This window comes from Pipistrellus kuhlii, unplaced genomic scaffold (assembly GCF_014108245.1).
Source record: "Pipistrellus kuhlii isolate mPipKuh1 unplaced genomic scaffold, mPipKuh1.p scaffold_m20_p_2, whole genome shotgun sequence".
NCBI lineage: Eukaryota > Metazoa > Chordata > Mammalia > Chiroptera > Vespertilionidae > Pipistrellus > Pipistrellus kuhlii.
Genome location: NW_023425515.1, coordinates 174,185,303 through 174,207,431, shown reverse-complemented (window position 1 = coordinate 174,207,431; position 22,129 = coordinate 174,185,303). Strand labels below are relative to the sequence as shown.

Here is a 22,129-nt window from a genome sequence, read left to right as displayed (position 1 = left end):
TTGCCCAGCAGGTCAGGTCTTAATCTGCACTACCAGCCCTGGTTACTTCAGACTGGAATAGAAATGACCTCATAAGGAATATGTTTACAGGCAGGAGATAGGGGAAAAGAAGGAGGAGAACTTGACTGCAACCACATCAATCAAGTGCTTTGCAATCTGGCAGAAATCACTGTAGAATTGTTGGTGGAGACTAACACCCACACAATGGCACTTACCTGCATCCAACAACCAGTTTAGACTAGATAATGAGCAACTTTCTGCTTTTATCAAAACAAGTCAGACTTGCATTAAGTGAGTATCTCTAAGGTCAAATTACCCTTGTTCATGTGGGAAGCACCCACAAAGATGATACTAAGCAGCTTTATACATACACTCCTCAGCCTAGGAGCACTGGCGACAAGCACAGCCTCATTACCTATGTTTGCCAAATATAAAAACAGACTTAACAGATTCTCTGCTCCTTATTCATAATATGCTTACCTCTTCGGAGCCATTGGTTTTCAGATCACCTAGTGCCTTGGAGTCATTCACTTCAGAATGCTGTGTCACTATAGGTGTAACTTCTTTACTGGGACTCTCTCTCTTCTGAAGCCTCCTGATTAAGTTCTGCTGGTCACTGGAAGATACAGCAGGTCGGAGTGGAGCTCTGGGAAGGCTCTGCCTCCTCTGAGATGCCCTGGTCCAACCTAGCCCCAGAATATGAGGTGCAACATCTTCAGGTAGAAAGCCCAAGTCATCTGCAGCTTGGAATTTCTTAAAAAACACCAGCATGGAATTGGAAGAGTCTGTCCTAAAAGTCCGGCAGCTCTGGGGACTGTTGCAGTCTGCCTGAATGCACATCCCTTCTAACCACCAAAGGGCATGACATGCAGAGTCCTGGCAGCAGGCAGCCCAACATGCCTGGAGAGAGGGGGTTCCTTCAAGAAGCCGGAGGTAATTTTCTCCCCCAGATCTCAAGCCAACTCCAAATTGTGTCTTCACCTGCTTGCACCTGCTCTCACTGGCATCTAAAAACAAAGAATGAAAATATTTAAAGATGAAATAAAAACAGACTACTACTCTGTAAAGAATCCTGAACACCAACATTTGAGGCTATTGTGAAAACTGGTTTTTAAGAGAGTGGGAAAGCTATCTAGTAAGAGGAACAGAAGATGCAAAAGAAGAGTGTTTTGGGCTCAGGATATTTTAGCTTGTAGAGTATTGCTCCACATTCATTGCTGGTTCCTCTCTAAATAATTCCCTTCCAAGTAGACCTTGTACAGAGAATTCCATCCAGTTTGTAAAACAGAAAGAAAAAAAAAATCAAAAGAGCTATTCTGGTGGCGGTGTATGGAGGAAAGGGGTGGGAGGGGGCCCACACATGCGTACCAAGATGTTTCTCAGGAACAGTGTGAAGACTAAGAGACCAGAAGAGCAGATAGCTAAACAAGCTGGAATATGTCCCCCAGTGAACTGGCAGTGATACAAACAGATGCTTGACCTTTTGCAGGTTACAGGTTTATCATGTTCTAACCAATTGTTTGCCAGAGTCAGGTGGTTTTGCATATCATGGTATCAGCAAGACCAGTAGTCAAGCTTAACAAAATTTTAATCATGACAAACTATGTGGTTAACCTAGATAAATGGTCCAAAATTCTGGCTAATGCTGCTTATGGAAGAACTTTTGGGCTGCTGAATTACTTAAAGCATAGCATTGATTTTCACTCCTGTATTCTTAGATGAAGTAAAGTCAGAGCATTCTCTAAATGAAAGTTGTTATACAGGGTTCATTTTAAGGTACTGTTATATAGGTCTCTATAACCAACGTGGTCAGGTGATATAGGGCCAGAACCAGGACAAGGCAAGAGAAGTAAGTGCCTGGTGCCCAAAATTTAAGGAGGCGCTTATTCTCAGAATCATTCAAGTGCAAAGTTGGCTTACCCAGCCCTTGAGAGTGAGTGTCTCCTTAAATTTTATGTCCTATGTGCCTTTTTCTTCACTCTAGACCTGGCCCTGTGATTATAACATAAAGTATATTTTATTTTATTTTTTAAATATTTTTATTAAATTATTATCTGTGTACATATTTTAACATTGCCCCCCTATATTTTAGAATATAGAAAATATGCAAAAGAATAAAAATATTAAAGAGATGGATAATCATATGTCTCCATGTACACATAACTGAAAAAGGGCTATGACTAGCTAAAGCAACAAACTGATAATCGTCCAAAGCCAACCTAACTCCCAGAAAACACCTACTAAATGTTTAGAGACTAAATGTCGACACTGGGCTACTGAGAGAATAAAAGCAGTCTTCTGGATCACCTAGTTAAGCAAGTGCTAGGAAAGCCAACTTGCCATTGTTCTTTACAAGACCAGAGAGATACATTAGCACCACCCTAACACTAAACAAGGCAAGTGTTTTGAAAGGCCATAAAAAGACAGAACTTCCTTAAGAAAATGAAGAAATAGCTCAGCTGGCATGGCTCGGTAGTTAAGCATCAACCTATGAACCAAGAGGTCACCGTTTGATTCCTGGTCAGGGTATAATACATGCCTAGGTTATGGATTTGATCCCCAGAGTGGGGCATGCAGGAGTCAGCTGATCAATGATTCTCTCTCATCACTGATGTTTTTATCCCTCTCTCCCTCTCCTTTCCTCTCTAAAAATCAATTTTAAAATATTTTTTAAATAATGAAGAAATAGCAACTATGAAAAAAACAAAACAAAACACCAAAGTTATCAAGAGCTACAGAAATACCCCTCATTTCCTCATTCATCTTCCCACAAAGTAACCAATGGTATGAATCTTAGTAACAGCTGAGTGTATAGACTTTGTTGAAATCAAAATATTGTTCAGTAACTACTGCTACCTTTATACCAATTTTTCATCATTCTTCTCAGAATAATTCTGTCATGTTTAACACTGAAGAGGTCCAGACAGATGAAAATAAATTGTAGTTTTATTTTATATTTTGAAAATATAAATCAGTAGTTCAAACCAGCAAGCTACTATTTTATATTTTGAAAAATGTACTTTGAAACCTTCCTCCTCCCCCCTCCGCCCCCCACTTCTGCCCTTAAGGAAGAAATTGCCATAGTACTTGCCCTCCCACCATGAGAAGCTAGAAAAACAGAGAAAATATATAAAACAACTGTTTTTAGGTATTGAACAAGATAGTTCAGGGCTGTGATCTAGAAGGAAAAAAAAGAGACAAACAAGGTATGACCACCTTGGCTTTCCATATAGAAGCAAGCTAAAAAATGAGGGAGGAGATCCAAAGAAAACAGAGAGGTCTTGCTGAGGAAAGAGAGTTTAGAGTGACTGTGATAGAGTTTTAGAGCAAACTATCAGAAAAGAAAAAGCTCACAGAGAAAGAGCTCCAGACATCTAGATAATGGTCCCTTTTAATCTTTGAACACTAATTTATTTTATGTCAAGTGTAAGTTGATAGTACATGAGGAAATTAAAAAATATTTGAATGAAAATTAAAACACCAAAATTTGTGGGATGTAGTTTAAGTAATGTTTAGAGGGACATTTATAGGTTTAAATGCTTATTTCAAAAAATCAATTATCTAAGAGACAAACAAGGAGAAGGCCATGTGACAACAGAAGCAGAGATGGGAGTGAATCAGCTGCAAGCTAAGGAATGCTAAGGATTGACAGTGAGCACCAAACACCAGGAAGAGTCAAGGAAGCATTCCACCTAAAGTCTCAGAACATCAACCCTGCCAACACCTTAATATTGGGTTTCCAGCACCAAGAACTACTGGTTTATGCAAATTCTCTGCCCCTGCCTGGGGGAACAGTTCAGGAGACAGTAGGCTCCAAGACTACCAAGTACCTAGATGCAGGGATCACTTGACATTTGAGGATGTGACTATAGAGATGCCTGCATGCTATGTTCTCCCTGCATGATCTACAGTAATAATCTGCTTTGTGTTGATATTTACTGCTGTGCTGGTGACAATTACCTGAAAGAGAAGTTGGGGTGCTTCACTGGGCTTTTTCAGGAAAAAGTTTAGCCAAATAAGAAAGCAGGTCTAATTAAGCACATTTATTCCACATATACTAGAGGCCCAGTGCACAAATTCATGCATGGGTGGGGTCCCTTGGGTTGACCTGCGGAGATGGGGCCCCAGTTCACAAGCCCCAACTCCCCCCCCCCCCCCCCCCCCCCCCGCCACACAGCCCCATGTGGCATCCCACTGTGGCCCTGCACCTCCCCCTCACCTGCTCCACCATCCCACCTGCAGGTGATTAATCTGGGCTGCGTCCCCCACCTGGCTCCCTCAGCACCTGGAAGCCTGGTGGCCGCCCAGCCCCCCACTGTTGCCACTGATACCTGTCTGCAGGGTGATCAGTGGGAAAATCAGGCTCCTGCTGGCACCCACCTTGGCCTGGTGCCACCCACTCATCTGACAAATTAACTGTATCAGGAATGAAAAAAGAAATATCCTATTTATTCAGTAAACCAAGGGCAGCAAACTATGGCCCAAGGGTCAACTCCAGATGCTGCCTACCTACTATTGTAAATGAAGTTTTATTGGGACATAGTCACACTAATTTATTTATGTCTTGTCTGTGGCTATTTTTGCTCTAAGATTGCAGAGTTAAGTAACTGTAACAGAATTATCCTAAGACTGGCAAAGCCTAAAATATTTACTATCTGACCCTTTTAAGAAAGTTTGACAACCCCTGTCTAAAAAAATGTACTTTTATTTGACTTACTATTTACTACTAAGTAGAGCCTCAATTTATATGCTAACTTATAGAAAATAGATATATTGCATAAGGTGTCCTTATATCCCACCTAGATATATCCTTTTTTTTTTTTTAAATATATTTTATTGATTTTTCACAGAGAGGAAGAGAGAAGGATAGAGAGCTAGAAACATCGATGAGAAAGATACATCGACCAGCTACCGGGGATGTGCCCACAACCAATGTACATGCCCTTGACCGGAATCGAACCTGGGACCCTTGAGTCCGCAGACCGACGCTCTACGCTCTATCCACTGAGCCAAACTGGTTCCCTTATCTCCTTAATTCATTCAGCCATTCAACAAATATTACTAAGCATCTGTTTCATGCTAGGCATTGCTTTGATAGAGTTCATTACTTGGAAAAGGAAGACAGAAATTAAATAGACATAATAATAAATGTAGGATTGCAAACTAATGGAAGTGCTCTGAAGGAAAGAAATTCGGCCTTATAGAATAAAGGTAACTAAATTTGGAGTTTAATGAACAGTTATAGTATCACACATAACATCAAAGATATTCACTGTATGTTGTTTGAGACCAACAAATATTGGGAATAACTTATCCATCAATAGAGAGCTGGTTAAATAAATTAAGGAAGATCCACATAGTTATTGGAATATATAAGACCTCTATATCATCTTGATATGGAATGATATCCAGGATACACTATGATGAGAACGAAAGGTGCAGCATGTTATGTACAGTGCACTACAATTTGTGTTGGGAGGAATGTTTATGTATATTATGTATAGACTATTTTTGGAAGAATATTCAAGAAACTGGCATTGCTGTCTTTAGGAGGGGAAACTACCCTGTTTTCCTGAAAATAAGACAATGTCTTATATTAATTTTTGCTCCCAAAGATGCGCTAGGTCTTATTTTCAGGGGATGTCTTATTTTTCCATGAAGAAGAATACGGTACACATTTATTGTTAAATGAAAATAAAGGAAATTTATTACCTGTATACGGTACGGTAGTATGGTAGTTGTCAACACAAACCAAACAAAACTGTGAGTCCTACAGTATCAAGAATTTACTCATTTATTCAATGACAATTATGTCATCATCTTCTGGAACATCATCATAACAATCCAATTCCATAATTTCCTGGTGAATTTCTTGTGACTACATTTCTTTCAGAATCAGTGGACCAAATCTCTCATGTTTGGCTTGGGGGGGGGGCCTTATTTTCAGGGGGATGCCTTATATTTCACTCAGAAGGAAACCTATAAGTAGGTCTTATTTTCGGAGGATGTCTTATTTTCCGGGAAACACGGTAGGAAGCTGAGAGCACCAAAATGAGCACAAAATATGTCTTCTAAAGAAGATTCCTGGTAAATTGAACTTATTGAGGTACTTCATTTCTAATAATGTTTTTGCCTTCAAGTTTACCGCACATTACTATAAAATTATTTATGTTTGCATAATACATGTTTGGACAAACTAGGTTTCAAGTTGTTCACATGGAAAATAATATACAATTACATAATAATGCAAGAGTAAAAACAAGCAACAAAGAAGACCAGAAGAGCAGTTTTGAAAAATACATAGCAGAGAAGGTGATCCAAACCAGCTGTAGAAGCAAAAGCTGATGCTATTGATTCAGAATAAATTTCCCAGTTTACTTAAAGGTCCAAGCACCCTTGAGAACCTCTTTAAAGAACTGGATAAGAAATGAAGACAGAGAAGTTAGTCTTCAATATCTCCATTTAATTCTTTCAAATTATAATGCCCTCACAGTGATATCCAATTATTGCTAATTAATACAATAACAATAACAACAAAAAGAATGAACAGTCAGGAAACCAGGCGGCCAGGTATCACATAGGTCATACTGAAGACATCCAGACTGATGTCAAGATTTTAACATGAGAAGAGCCCCATTTGCCACAATAAATCAGAGGGATGAATGATTGTTGGTAGATGAGTAATGATTAGTGGTAGGAAGTGATATAAATCTCAAAGAGCAGGAGTTTTTACATGAAAAGTGGAGGAGTAACATTCAAGAAGTGACAGTGAGGAATAATAAGGACATCAGATCCACCTCCAAACTCATAGGTACATGGAATATGGAAGAATGAGCAACCACTGCCTGCAGGCAAGATGGAAAACAGTACCTTTCTCCAAGAAAAATCCAGGTCTCAGAGCATCCCCTCTCATATCTTTTTTTTTTTAATATGTGTATATTTTTATTGATTTTAGAGAGGAAGGGAGAGGGGGAGAGAGAGAGAGAGAAACATCAATGATAAGAGAAATAATTAATCAGCTGACTCCTGCATGCCCCACACCCAAGCATGTGTCCTGATCAGAAATTGAAGCGTGATCTCCTGGTTCATAGGTTGATGCTCAAACACTAAGCCACACCAGCAGGGCCTTCTCTCATGTCTTAACTAACAAATCTTAGTATAAAGGGAATTTAATAACTCAATATATTCCTGTCACAGAGGAAAAGTTGGGAGGGGAGAAGTGATAAGTGCGAGTGAGTTGAAAAGCACAAAGTTATACAAGAATATAAAATCTGACTCACAAATCATAATGGTTAAGGCACTTCATAGCGAGAAAAAAAGGAAAGGATGGAAAAATATGATGAGGAACTGATGACATGATTGCTGCCTATCTATCTTTGGTATAAAATGGTGAAAGCTTTGGAAACAGATTTACAATCAGGGAAAATGGTCAATGGGATTATGAGGATTTCCCATCAAAGGGTAGATAGCAAAAAATTACAATTCCCTGGCTGTTGCTAACAGCTGTGGTTAAATCCTGATCTTTCAAAGAGAAGGAGATAAAAGCAGGGTTGGGAAAAGCTACAAGATTGGTTTGTTCTGGAAAAACCTTCTTTTGCTTCCATGACTCCGTGAAGAATGTCACATAAGCTATATAAATATCTGGTAATATAAAAGAAATGTTTCATAAACCAAACACTCCCTGCTTTATAAGGTGGCCTGGAAGCCTCAGTTAGAAATCTCATCCATTACTCTGGCTGGAGAGAACACATTCAATGAGGGCAAGAAAACCTGGGGTACATACACGATGTTCCAGACTCCCTACTTCACTTGTACCTTTGTTTTTCTTTTTTTCTCACTTGTACCTTTTGATTGTTGTATTATTAAAATTATTATTAAAGTTTAATTATGGTAAGCTCTCCAATTCATGTGAATCTTATCTGACAATTTGATCCTTTGCTTTAGCTCAAGAGAGGACAAATGGTCAGAAGAACTTAGTAACCAGGAGTAAAAGAAATAAGGACTGGGGAGGTTAGATGGTTACAGTGTTGCTAAGAAAATTAATCCCAATAGTTCCCAATAAGGGAAGGAAGTACTATAAACTCCTGGCTTCCCATGTTTAGTGGGATTTGGCTGAGTTATTTTTTTAAACTATATTTTTATTGATTTCAGAGAGGAAGGGAGAGGGAGAGAGAAATAGAAACATCAATGATGGGAGAGAATCATTGATCGGCTGCCTCCTGCATGCCCTCTACTGGGGATTGAGCCTGCAACCTGGGCATGTGCCTTTGGCCAGAATCAAACCTGGGACCCTTCAATCTGCAGACTGACGCTCTATCCACTGAGCCAAACTGGTTAGGGCTTGACTGAGTTATTTTTTATTTAATGTTGTTCCACTATATGTTCAATAATAAAAATACAGGGGATAAACAATTCTTTTTCATCCATTCAGGATAATTCTTCCTGTTAGATGATTAAAAGATGCTTAACCACCTTAAATGGTTAAAAGGCACAGGTTGTGGTTTCAGCTCTAGGTCCATCATTTACTAGTAATTTAATCTTTTTAAAATATATATATTTTATTGATTTTTTTACAGAGAGGAAGGGAGAGGGATAGAGTTAGAAACATCGATGAGAGAGAAACATTAATCAGGCCTCCAGCACACCCCCTACTGGGTATGTGCCTGTACCCAAGGTACATGCCCTTGACTGGAATCAAACCTGGGACCCTTGAGTCCATAGGCCGACGCTCTATCTACTGAGCCAAAACGATTAGGGCTACTAGTAATTTAATCTTTGAAAAACAATTTACCCTCCCCAAGATTCAATTTTCATTGTTGTTACTCTCAAGAAAAAGAGTTCACCAGAGGAGGAAGCAGGGAATCATTTGTAGTCAATATTGGATTCTAGATGTAACATGGATAAAAGGTAAAATGAAAATAAGCTCCAATTTTAGATCCCTGCCCACGCCTCCATAGCCTGGCTCTGCTCCCAGGGCCTAAGCAAAAGCAATACTAAATCCTTATCTTAAAAAAAAGGGGGGGGGGGGGGGAGGTCCTGACTTACAATATGTGGAACCTTAGACTAAAAAATCCTTTGGGAAAGTCTGGAACTCACTGTTGGTAGAAACATGTATTGTAGAAAGCTTACCAAGCTGAGAACAGGGAGCAGAGCCAGCCCTTTTCTTTTCAAAACCATAGCAAAGCAAGACTATAGGAATCCCATATGCATTACTTGGAGGATTCCCAAAACAGAAGGCTGTGGAACTAGCAATGCTTACTGATTACTTCTCATAAGACAGAATTCTAATAAATCTGGCACAAAGTCCAGACCAGGTTTCCTAATTCCAAATCCCAGGGTGGAAAAGTCTATAGAATATATGAATTATTGCCATTAGAAAATTCACCAAATATTTTTAGGAAGCTGTGAAAAACTGGAATTATTTAGAGATAGTGTTGTTGCCTCTAGCATTTTTATATCTCAGGTAACAAGCTTGACTCCTCCAACTAACTTGGAAACTGTGCTGGCTGGCAACCAAGAGGAAAGCAGAGACAGAATGTCCCCTATTTTAGGAGCAATATTTTTAAGGTCCTTGAAAATTCACGCTTTAACCAAATTCATCAAACTGCATCACAATGGAGGGGCTGAGATGGTGGGAATGAGCAGCAAGGATAACCAAGTTGATGTGGAAAACAATATATAGTTAGGACATTTTATAGGTAAAAGGTGTACTTACTTTGAACTTTCATTGGAACTAAAATTCTTTTCTTGAACTCTCACAATTTTAAAATATGATCAAGAGTACATTCAAAGCTTTCTTTTAATAAACTATTATCAAACAGTAGAGCAGAAGCCTTAAATTTGGTGAAGTCGGTGACTGAACTATGGCTCCATATAATCTGCCTTCCTGTAGTTATCATCAAAAGTATGCAATAGTGATGGAAAAACTAAAGTAAAATAAAGTATGCATTCTCTCAGCCAAGAAGGCTGCTATATAAAAATGAGATAAGCAGGCATATTATTAATCTCTAAAACAACTCACAGGAACTGTTAAAAAAAAACAAACTACCCCAGGGGGCATCCTCCACCTTCCTTTTGACTGTCAGTGTGTCTGTCACCTGCACACCCTCTAATAAACAAATACAAAAATGGTTTCACATTACTTTCCAACACTAGTTCTCTCCTGCAGGGGTTAGCATATTCAGAAAGCCAGGCAGAGGAGGTAATTAAATCCTTTAAAATGCACAATCAGGTATTTATAAAGTTTGGAAAAAACCAGGGTAATAATAACCACTGCCCTCTCTCCTTTCCCAAGGAAAACACTTTTTTCCTCAACTCTACACAGGTTAGACTGAAAGGTGGCAGTAGCCTCACAAAAGCAGTCCTTTGAAAAGAAAGTAATTACCACTCATTGCCTTTGCTATGTGCCTAGCTTTAAGAGCACAGTCTGTTAAATGTTATAGTGTAAGTAAGTGATTTGCTGTAACTAAACTAACTGCTAAATAAGAATGCGTAGGCTTTGTATCCATAGTCTGACTCCCTTCCCTTTATTGTAATGTTTCCATTTTTCCCAAAGACCTTTCTGTTCAGACAAACTCCCTATTGAACTAGCTGCTCAACAGATACCTCTCAGACACTCTTCACATTAACTATCATTTGCTAAATGGGGGGGAAATGGCTTCCAACGACTGATCACAAAACCTGGGCCTTGCAGAACTTCTCTAGTTAAGAACCCTTAGAAGATTAAGTCCTCTCCTATAAGACTATTGCTAAAGACAACTCAAAGGTACTGAATGAATTGTGGCAAATTGCCAAAGAGAAACAAAGTATATAACATCTCCTTAAAAGAGGGTCAGCCTGGACGGCATGGTTCAGTGGTTGAGCATCAACCTATGAACTAGGAGGTCGTGGTTTGATTCCCGGTCAGGGCACATGCTTGGGTTATGGGTTCAATCTCCAGTGTGGGATGTGCAAGAGGCATCCAATCAATGATTCTCCCTCATCATTCTATCTCTCTTCCTCTCCCTTCCTCTCTGAAATTAATAAAAACATATTTATAAAAAAGAAAGAGGGCCAAATTTACTGGCCAAAGAGGAAATAAATGTTATCTACCTACTAAAGTCAGAATAACTATATTTTTCAGCTTAAAAGAACTATGAAAACAACACTCATTTAATCTTGGTTTAATGAAAAAATATATCCAGTCTCCAAGTTGAGAACCCTCAGAAGACTGAGCTTAAAATTTTGTTTCAACAGCCTAGGTGCCCGTCAGCAGATGATTGGATCAAAAAACTATGGTACATCTACACAATGGAATACTATGCTGCCATAAAAAAGAAGGAATTCTCATCATTTGCAGCAACCTGGATGGAATTGGAGAACATCATGCTGAGTGAAATAAGCCAATCAATGAAAGAGAAACACCACATGACCTCACTCATTTATGGATAATAAAGAACATTATAAACTGATGAACCAAAAGATAGATATAGAGACAGTAAAGCAACAAGCAGACTGTCAAATTACAGTGGGGAGGGGAGGGAGATCTGGGGAAGATAATAGATCAACCGAAGGACTTGTATACATGCATATAAGTACAACCAATAGACATAAAACTCTAGGGAGGGAGGGTATGTATGGGAGGGAGGGAGGGGGGCAAAAAAAATCACTAAAATGTATTTTAAAAAAATAAAAAATAAATAAATAAATAAAAATAAATGAGGAATTGTTAACATAAAATAGGAAAAAAAATTTTGTTTCAAAAGAAATTCCATATGACAATCAATACCATAATTCTATCTCACTCTGTCTTCTAGCCTCCACCCCACAAGTCTGGGTAAGGCTTCGGCCCCTAAGTAAGACTGCCTGGATTTGAATCTCAATCCAGTCAACTTACTATATCATCTTGGGTCAAAATTCTAGGTTTCTTTATGTGTAAAAGAGAAAGAAAGAAAAGGGAGAAATAATAACAATACCTAACTCATAGGGTTATTACAGATATTAAAGGGGATAAGCCATGCAAAGTAGTAACACAATGCCTGGCATGTAATAAAAGCTCAGTAAATATTGGTTACCATTACTTTTGTTGTTATTACACTTCATCTAAGTTCAGGCACCACTTCTTCCAGAAAGTTTTCATTGATATCTTCATACCACTTCTCTTCTGCATATTTTACATATACTTCTATCATAGTATTTCTCTCACTGGATCATATTTATTTGTCTACCTCACACACTCTGTCCCCTTAAATGCTGAGGTTTTATCTTGCATCTCTGTATTTGTAGGTCCAGCAAAACACTTGGCATATAGCAGGCTTACAAAGAATTATTTGTTTATTTTAAATTTCTCCAATATTTAAATAAATTTGTTATTTTTAAAAATATATATTTTATTGATTTTTACAGAGAAGAAGGGAGAGTTAGAAACATCGATGAGAGAATCATCAATCAGCTGCCTTTTTTTAATTTTTATTATTTTATTTATTTATTTATTGTATTTATTTTTTTAATCAATCTTTATTGTTCAAATTATTACAAAGGTTCCTCATTTCTTCCCCCCTCCACCAGGTTCCCACCCCACCCTCCGCCCCCTCCCCATCCCCCATTGTCCTCATCCATAGGTGCAGTTTATGTTCAGTCTCTTCCTCTCTTTCCCCAATAGTAAATCCCTTTTCAGATAGTAAATCAGTTACTTAGCATTTTCTCATATCAATAATACCTCCACATGCCCAATGATACATTTCACACAAAAGACATTTCCAAATAGGTCAACCAGCCTCATCCAGGCCCCATCCAAGGCACTCACAGATCAACACCCCAGCCCTATACTAACTCAACACATCCAGATCTAAGCCTTCATCACTTGATTCAGCAGACCCTCAAGTTCCCACAAAAGTTTCCAGCCATGTCTGAGAGGCAGCCGTGGGGCAGGGGCAGGCGAGGAGCGAGCTGTTCCGGGCCTGGCTGCTCCAGGCCTGGCCTCTGTTGCTCTGGTTCGTTCCACAACCAGCTGCTCCGGGTCTGGTCACTGCCGCTCCCAACCTAGTTGCTCTGGACTTGGCTGCTGCTGCTCCGGGCCTGGCCGCACCCGACCCGGCTGCTCTGGGCCCAGCTGCTCCGGGCCCGGCCACTCCGGGCCTGGCCGCTCCCAGCCTGGCAGCAGCTGCTCCGGACCTGGCCACACCAGATCCGGCTGCTCCGGGCCTGGCCGCTCCCAGCCTGGCAGCCGCTGCTCCGGGCCTGGCCACACCAGACCCGGCTGCTCCGGGCCTGGCCGCTCCCAGCCTGGCAGCTGCTGCTCCGGGTCTGGCCGCACCAGACCTGGCAATCAGCTGCCTCTTGCACACCCCCTACTGGGGATGTGCCCACAACCAAGATACATGCCCTTGACCGGAATCGAACCTGGGACCCTTCAGTCCGCAGGCCAACGCTCTATCCACTGAGCCAAACCGGTTTAAGCTATGTTATTTTTTTAAACTAACAAAATCTAGCCAAAGATGTCAGTTCCAATATGGAGTTACTTGAATTTTAGTCATTTGAGTCAGATTCTTAATGCTTGTTAATTTATTTGAATAAAAGAAGAAACACAGGAGAACAAAGCAAAAGTTCCCAGTTCACTAAAAAATTAGAAAGAACTCTACTTTCCTTTTTTTCTTCCCCCAAATATTTTTATTGACTTTTTACAGAGATAAAAGGAGAAAAAGAAACATCGATGAGAAACACCCATGGGCTGTCTCCCGTGTGCCCCTTACTGGGGATTGAGCACAAAACCCAGGCATGTGCCCTGACCAGGAATTGAACCGACCACTTCTTGATGCATGGGACAATGCTCAACCAACTGAGCAATACTTGCTGGGCTAGAAACAGCTTTTCACATTAAATCGGAGAGAGCAATGAAAGGGAGGTATGATGAGATGTGCAAAGAGAGAAACTGAAGATAATCTAAGTGGATTTAAAAAAGATAACTGCATCTAACATAAGCTAGGAAACAGCATTTTCTGCCTGAACACTATACTGAAAAATCTTTCAAATCTCAAAGCAATCTTTCCTCATGAAAGGACAATCCAAGTTTCAGATCCCTGAGCTATCTATTTCAGACCACTCACAATCAAGATGGCTTTCATCATGAACACAGCAACAATGCAGAATGGCTTCCCAGTTCACCTAAGCAAAGAACCATCCATTACTGATGACATCTAGATCCACTTAATTTCCCTTCTCCTGAGAAATGATGATAAAGGAAAGGGGAGGAGGGGAACCCACACAAAAACCCTCAAAGTTCTAGTCACCTAATTGACAAAATGGAAACCAATCTATCATAATCTGAATGCCTTAGTGTAGGAGTGTGCAGGAGGCAGCCGATAAGTGTTTCTCTCTCATCAATGTTTCTAACTCTCTATCCCTCTCCCTTCCTCTCTGTAAAAAAATCAATTTTATATATATATATATATACACACACACACACACACACACACACACACTGGTATAGCTGAAAATAACTCTCCTACCATAGCTATCTGCTCAGAAATTATCCAGTCATCAAGGGCATTAAAAAAGATTGACTTAACCATGTACTTAAAAAACAACAACAAAAAACTAAATAGGGGGTTACATTGCTACATGTGACATACTCAGAATTTCCTGCTTCTTTATTTCTCCCACCACCTTATGACTAAAAGACTTTGGAGAATGCTGTCAGCAAGGAGAGCACGCCTCCAAGCCACAGCGTGATGGAACCCACACCTTTCTGTGTAATAGTCATTGTACTTTAAAAATCACAGGTATCAAATGATAACAGATAATTTTTTGCCTGTACATAAAAATGGTTCTAAAAAGAAAGAAATGTTTTTTTCTAAAGAGAAAAGTACTTAGATATGCTGTCAAGGATCTAGCAGTTACCTGTACAGCCCACTGTAGATGTGATTGTTATGAACTTGCAGTTGATTGCTATCTCCCACTGCAGGGCTAATAAATTGCTTGCATTCACCACAATCATACCAACCTTCTTTTGAAACCCACACAGTGAACCTTGAATCAGAGCACTTTTGTTTATGGGAAGGCCTTTCTTTCTTTTCTTTTTTTGTGCTGACTGACTGTTGTTTCTAAAGAGAAGGCCATTTAGAGCAGCAGTCGCCAACCTTTTGGACCTTGAGGACCATCAGTTGGTTACCACTGGTTTAGATGGTTGTGGCAGAGATATGTAAATTAAATAAAATAGCAGTAAGCTTGGAAGGAAATAATACAGCAAACCATGATGTGTTATTTTATTTTATTTTTTAAAATATATTTTATTGACTTTTTACAGAGAGGAAGAGAGAGGGATAGAGAGTTAGGAACATCAATGAGAGAGAAACATCAATCAGCTGCATCCTGCACACCCCCTACTAGGGATACGCTGCAAACCAAGATGCATTCCCCTGACCGGAATCAAACCTGGGACCCTTCAGTCCCTAGGCCAACGCTCCATCCACTGAGCCAAACCGATTTCGGCTGATGTGTTATTTTAGCAAAATATGGCCAATAGAAGAGTTTATGTCAATTTACCCATTAAAAAATCTCTGGTTTTGGAACATTATGTAAGTGTAAAAAAAAACAAAAAACTGCAGTAGGCTGAACTGGGACATGTAAAGACTCAATACAACCAAGCTTCGAATACTTAAATATCTCAAACCACTTTTTGCTTATTGCAAATAAAACGCAGAGCTACAGATGCTTTCTCATCTGTGTGTAAATGAAAGCGAAATTATGTGAGTAGTTAGTATTCTTAGAATTTTTGGGAGCCAGTTTATTTAAATGAAATCAAAGCCAATCTGTGTCTGTACAAAAATAATTTTCTCAGGGCTCTTATTCTCTAGACTTTACAGAGCTGTACATACTCTTTCCTCCTTCTGAAATAAAGAAGTAAAAAGAGCTCTGCAGGTTAAAAAACACTTCAAATAAATCTGGTAGAAGAAAGTTAAAAGAGTTTAGAATATCACTTGTCTCAGAAACCTGCTGAACAGGCTCAGCTCATCCCTGCCTCACTCTTTGAGCTCCTATAGTGCATCTTGGAATTTATCATGCTACTTTAAGTTTCTACATCTATCTCTGCTTCCATAGTGTGAGTTCTCTGATGGCAGAAACTGGGTTTTATTTTGATGAGAACAGTATTTGTGGACTTAAACTGAATATATGTATAGTGTGCACATTAACAGATATTATCATTGATCTGAATTAAGCATCCTTAAGAAGGTATTAAAATTGTGTATGCATATCTTAAGGCACTGAATGTAAAACAGCACATATAAAGAATCAGGGATCACAAATATTAGAAATGTGTAATCAAATTAAAGTTATCAATATAATGCAGGACTGGCCAGTGTGGCTCAGTTGGTTGAGCATCATCCTATAAAACAAGAGGTCATCAGTTCAATTCCAGGTCAGGGAATACACCTGGGTTGTAGGCTTGATCTCTAGTAGGGGGTATGCAGGAGGAAACTGATTAATGATCCATATTTCTTTTTCTCTCTCAGTGTTTCTCTCTCTCTCTTGCTTGCTCTGTCAAATCAATAAAAACATATATTAAAAAACTAGAAGCCCAGTGCATGGATTTGTGCACCAGTGGGGTCCCTCAGCCTGGCCTGCAGGGACTGAGCCGAAACCAGCTCTTCTACATACCCCGAGAGGTCCCAGATTGCGAGAGGGCGTAAGCCAGGCCAAGGGATCCCACCAGTGCATATAAGATCTTTGGTTAATCTTTTCCTGCCCTCCTCCCTCCCCGCTATCCCTCTGAGATTCATCAGTCTGTCCCATGTTTCCATGCCTGTGGTTTCTGCTCCTGTGTTGAGCATCTGCCCTGTCAATGGTCAGTGCACATCATAGCTGCCAGTTGGACAGTTGGCTGGTCACTTAGGCTTATCTATATAAACTGAGTGGCCAGATTATTATGATCTCTGAATGCATAATAATCTGGCCACTCAGTGCGTGAGTGTGAGTGTGTGTGTGTGTGTGTGTGTGTGTGTTTTAGAAGACCGGTACATGAATTCGTGCATGGGTGGGGCCCAACCAGCCTGGCCAGGGGGAGGGGATATGGGCGGTTGGCTGGCCTGCTTGCTGGTAAAACACCTGGTCGAGGGAACAATTTGCATATTATCCTTTTATTGTATAGGATATACACTGAGTGGCCAGATTATTATGTGTTCAGAGATCATAATAATCTGGCCATTCAGTGTATATAAAAGCCTAAGCAATAGAACGGACAATTGAATAGACTGTATGGGGAGACTAGGCTGGCTGGGGTGTTAGTGAAGGGCAACCAGACAACCGAGCAGCAGGCTGCATGGGGCAATCAGGCCGGCAGGGGGTTAATGAGGGGCTAACAAATAACAGAGCAGCAGACTGCATGGGGTGACCAGGCCTGCAGGCAGGGCAATTGGTGGCAACCAGGCTGGTGGGGGAAGAGGGGCAGTGAGGGGCAACCAGGCCAGTGAGGGGAGGCAGTAAGGGGCAACCAGGCTGGCGGGAGATGGGGGGAAGAGTGGCAGTTGGGTGTGACCAGACCGTGGGAGGAGGAAGTTGGGGTGACTAAGCCAGCAGGGGGGGGCCAGTATCTGGAATTTATTTTTCTTCTACAATTGAAACTTTGTAGCCTGGAGCAGAGTCAAGTCCCCTGCTTGCCATGTGGCTGCCGCCATTTCTGTTTATATTTGTTTACCTTCTATAATTGAAACTTTCTATCCTTGAGTGGAGGCCTAGGCCAGCCAGGGCAAGTGGAAAGCTTGGCTTCCTCTGTTGCTGGGGGAAACCCTAGCCTGTTCTCTCCAGCTCCGTGGCTGCCTCCATTTTTCTTGGGATTTATCTTCTACAATATAATTGAAACTTTGTACCCTTGAGTGGAGGCCTGGGCCTGCCAGGGTGTGTAGAAAGCTTGGCTTCCTCCATTGCCAGGGAAACCCAAGTCTCTCTCCTGCTCTCTGTGGCTGCAGCCATCTTGGTTGGAGTTAATTTGCATACTGGCTCTGATTGGTTGGTGGGCATGGCTGGTGGGTGTAGTGGAGTGGTGGTTAGTTTGCATATTACTCTTTTATTAGGTAGGAGATATATATAGATATATATAGATATATAGATATGTGTATATATATATGTATGTGTGTGTGTATGTGTGTGTGTGTGTGTGTGTGTATAAAATGTAGCCCTCCCAGTTTTCTCAGTGGTTAGAGTGTTGGCCCCCAGACTGAAAGGGTTCAAGTTTGATTCCAGTTAAGGGCATGTACTTCGGTTGCAGGCTCAATCTACAGCCCCATGTACGGGAGGCAACCAATCAATGTGTCTCTCTCACATGGATGCTTCTTTCTCTGTCTCCCCCTCCCTTTCACTCCCTCTAAAAATCAATAGAAAGAATATCCTCATCTATAAAATGGCAATATTTCTCTATTGCTTCAAAAGTGACATTAATTTTAGGCAGAACATAAAGCCTTATGGCTATCCAAATGTGTCTTGGATAGCCTTATATTCTGCCCAGAACACACACACACACACACCATAAGCACACAGAAAAAAACCCTGAAAATACATCAGTGCACAGAGGGCCTTTATTCTTTACCTCTTCTTCCCCACTGACAGAAGCAGCCATGCTGCCAAGACAGCAACCCCCACATGAAATATGAGAGTGGAGGCGAAGCAGCTCAATCGAAACAGCTCAATCAAAACAGCTTGAAAAAGGAAAGGCGGGTATGCTTGGCAGTGAAAGCCTCCGTGAAAAGGCCAGAGAACTTTTGATTTTGCCTTGACATCCTGGGCAAATAATCCTGCTCAAGGTCTGCTTAGCTCAAGGTCTGCTTATCTGAGCTTAGAGGTCAAACACCAACCTTTAACTTTTCACAGAGAGATAATATGAAAATGTGCTGTTTTTTGAAAAGTGCTCTGTGAGAAATGTCAGGGTTCAGCTTAGAAGCATACTCTGGAGAGCAGAGCTGAGAGTGATTCTGAAACCAAGCTGTTAAGAAATTGATGAGGTAGAATGAACAGGTAGAAGAAAAGCTTGCATTGCTTCAACACAGGGGGCTGTTTTGCTTCAGGCCAAAAGCCACAGACTGACCCAGTAGGATTCAGATTACTCAACTTTCTGAAATGGAATATGACTCTTCCATATGACTCTACAAGGCTGCTTCATTTGATCTGATTAAGACTCACTCATTCTATCAAGCCTACTTCCATAGCCTCCATATGACTCAGATTGTCCTCAGTTAAGGACAATAAACATTGTTATCAAAAAAAGAAAAAAGAAAAAAGGCGAGGAGGGCATTTCTTAGCATTAAGAATGGCAGTTCTTTAAGATTTTAAGCTTGAATCTCAAATTAGAGATACAGAAGTAAAACCTCCCCATCTCCCAGGTCTGATAATACTAGTCATTCCCTTTATTACCTAAAAGAGAGAATCCATGAGCACATATTTACTTCAAACTCAAATGTGCTACTTGGTTTGGAATCAAAGCACAAAGTTAAGCCAGTTGGAAGAAAAGAGCATTCTTTAAAATCCTGTAATTTGCTGGGAGAGTGTAAAGAAGCATTGGAGTGAGTCACACTGGGCACTTATCTTTAGGGACAGAATCTGTATTTGGAGTTTCAGAGAGACCTTGGCCAGCATTCCTCTGCTTTTGTTTCTCCTAGCCAGCCTCTCTGATGGTTAATGCACCATCTGGGACATAATAATTCCTTCTTATCTTAGGGTATTTTACAATTTCCTTTCGTGACTGACCAGAGAAGATCAGGGTTTGTATAATTTGGTGTTTGCCAGATGCTAAGCATTAGAACTGTTCATCTGAGGGCCTGGGTAACAAACCTGATGCCAAAAAGGTAGAAGCACCTTAATGCAAAGAAGATTTTAAAGAGCTGACTGGCTGAATACATCTAATACCCATGAAATCAATAGAGAACGCATACTTCCACACTGGGGATAAAGACTACAGCTGTAGCACGGTTTCTAAATCTCCAGATAGCCACCCTCACTGCTTATTCAGGAATGTGGGTTATCAGTAGTGGAGAGAATGGGCTGGATTGAAAATTAGAGACCTACTATACTGTAGGTAGGGACTTCACCTACAAAAACCTTAGCAGAAGGTTATTCTATTGAGACCAGCTTGGGATATTGATTGTTTTGTCTCTTACAAAATCTGCAAAGACGAATGGGTCTCTTTCACCGAATTACCTTGGGACCCTAGGAATGCCTCAGCCTTTTTGGAGGAAATCTTGATACCAAATAACATCTACCCTCTCAAAAAGAATTTCTGCTCCCTAGAAATGACAAAGGAATCAAAAGACTGCCAGCTCCATGAGTACAGAGACCATGTCTGTCATATCACTGAATTTCTAATGCCTAGGATTGTAAGCTTCCAGTAAATACATTTTGAAGGAAGGGACTAACTCTGCAAGCTACTTCTGAAACAAAAACCCAAAAGTGCTATTGAATCAGCTCCAGTTAAAACATTGTTCTGACCAAAAGACCAAGCTAACCTGGCCTAGCACAAGGCATTGCTAAGCATAGGCACATCTGTGCTGCAGAAAATAAACTAGGGCTAAGGGCCAAGTGTTGTCATGACAGCAGAAGAGTCCTCTTCCAGAGGGAAAGCATCCTTGGCTGAAGGAGGAAATAGTAGCCAGTCATGCTCCTAGGTGGCATGTTACAATTATGGCAAATGCACAATACAGCTCACCCTGTCATGGGCTTCAACCAACCTCAGACCTATAAAGCTGTATGAATGGAGGTCTACTTTTCCTGACAATGAAGAAAGGCCAGATGAGAACCTAGATGGCAGTGAAGGTAAATACCTGTACTAGCTGCCTCCCACAACCACATCAAAATTACCTCTAAGCCCTGGCTGGTCTTGTCCAGTGGATAGAGTGTTGGCCTGTGGACCTTCAGGGTCCCAGGTTTGATTCCGGTGAAGGGCATATACCCAGGTTGGGGGCTAGATCTCCAACAGGGGGCATGCAGGAGGCAGCCGAGCAATGATTCTCTCTCATCATTGATGTTTCTATCTCTCTCTCCCTCTCATTTCCTCTCTGAGATTAATAAAAATATATTTTAAAAATATTACAGCTAAAATACAGAACAATCATCATCCAGAACTGCCTGAAAGCTGGATGAGTAAAAGTCCTAGAACTAGAAGAAAGCACAGTGAGACAGGTAGGAGGGACAGAGGCATGGCATGGGCTGGACCAGCACCCACTTGTGCTGCTTTTTAAATCGGGAGAGTGATTGTCTCTGCAGAAGGCCCCATGAGGAGCAAAGGGTCCCAGCCTCACATCAGACCCCCAGCCCAGACTTCTAGAGCTAGGAAAAGAAGTCCCCATAACGACAACTTTAAAAACCAGAGGGGATTGGGGCTCAGTGACATGGAAGCTTCTGGAGACCCAGCTGTTCCTCTTAAAGAGCAGACACACGAACTGAATTTACAAAACCCTGCTTCCTCTAAGCTCTAGCACAAGGAGGAACTGGATTGTCTTGCATCAGAGCAGGAACTCCAGCTTTCTTTCAGATGGAGGTGCTTGTAGGGGTCATTGTTCCTGTTCTGGGATCTCCCAGGTCACAGGGCTGACTGGCAGCCATTTTTGTTTGCTCTACCCCAGTTATTCCCTGAGTCCCCACTGGATCCAATTTGCTGCCCCTCCCAACCTGTGCGCAGTGACTTTTGCATATGAATGGTCTGTCCTTGCTCCTGCATCAGAAATTGCTAAATGTCTCAAACAAGCAGCAGCTGGATCAGGGTGCCCCAAACCTATCAATAAAAGGCCCAAGACCTGTCACTAGCACCAGTCTACCTTGCTTCACAGCTGGGCCTTGCTTGGGCATTTACAAACACAATACTAATAGGAGAAATCTGCAGACCTCTCTATAGTTCCTGCAGAGTAACCCCAAGAGAGGCAGAGTTTGCACCTCCCTGGAGATCCAAGAGCCAGTGCATCCAGTGGACAGCATCAGACCATACCAGATTACAACTCCACACATCCATAAGCACACACAAGGGACAGACTCAGTGAGCACCAAAGCCCCACTAAAGCAAGTCCTGCTCCATCAGTATCTCCTGCACAGCAGCTCTTCCATTGTAGCCGCAGCTGGTCCTCACAGCCAACTGGCCTACAGGTTAATTCCTCCCAGTGATACCAACACCAAT

General features: G+C 41.1%; 1 protein-coding gene across 8 annotated transcripts in view; it reads right to left on the bottom strand.

The window, feature by feature from the left end:
• The window catches only part of KIAA0319L (KIAA0319 like), a 101,781-nt gene that overhangs the window by 64,946 nt on the left and 14,706 nt on the right, over positions 1 to 22,129 (bottom strand). For all 8 annotated transcript variants that reach the window (XM_036446970.2, XM_036446969.2, XM_045584859.1 and 5 more), the window contains exon 3: positions 481 to 1,007. In XM_036446970.2, the coding sequence (XP_036302863.1) occupies positions 481 to 1,007 (527 nt within the window). The remainder of the gene's footprint in view (positions 1 to 480; positions 1,008 to 22,129) is intronic.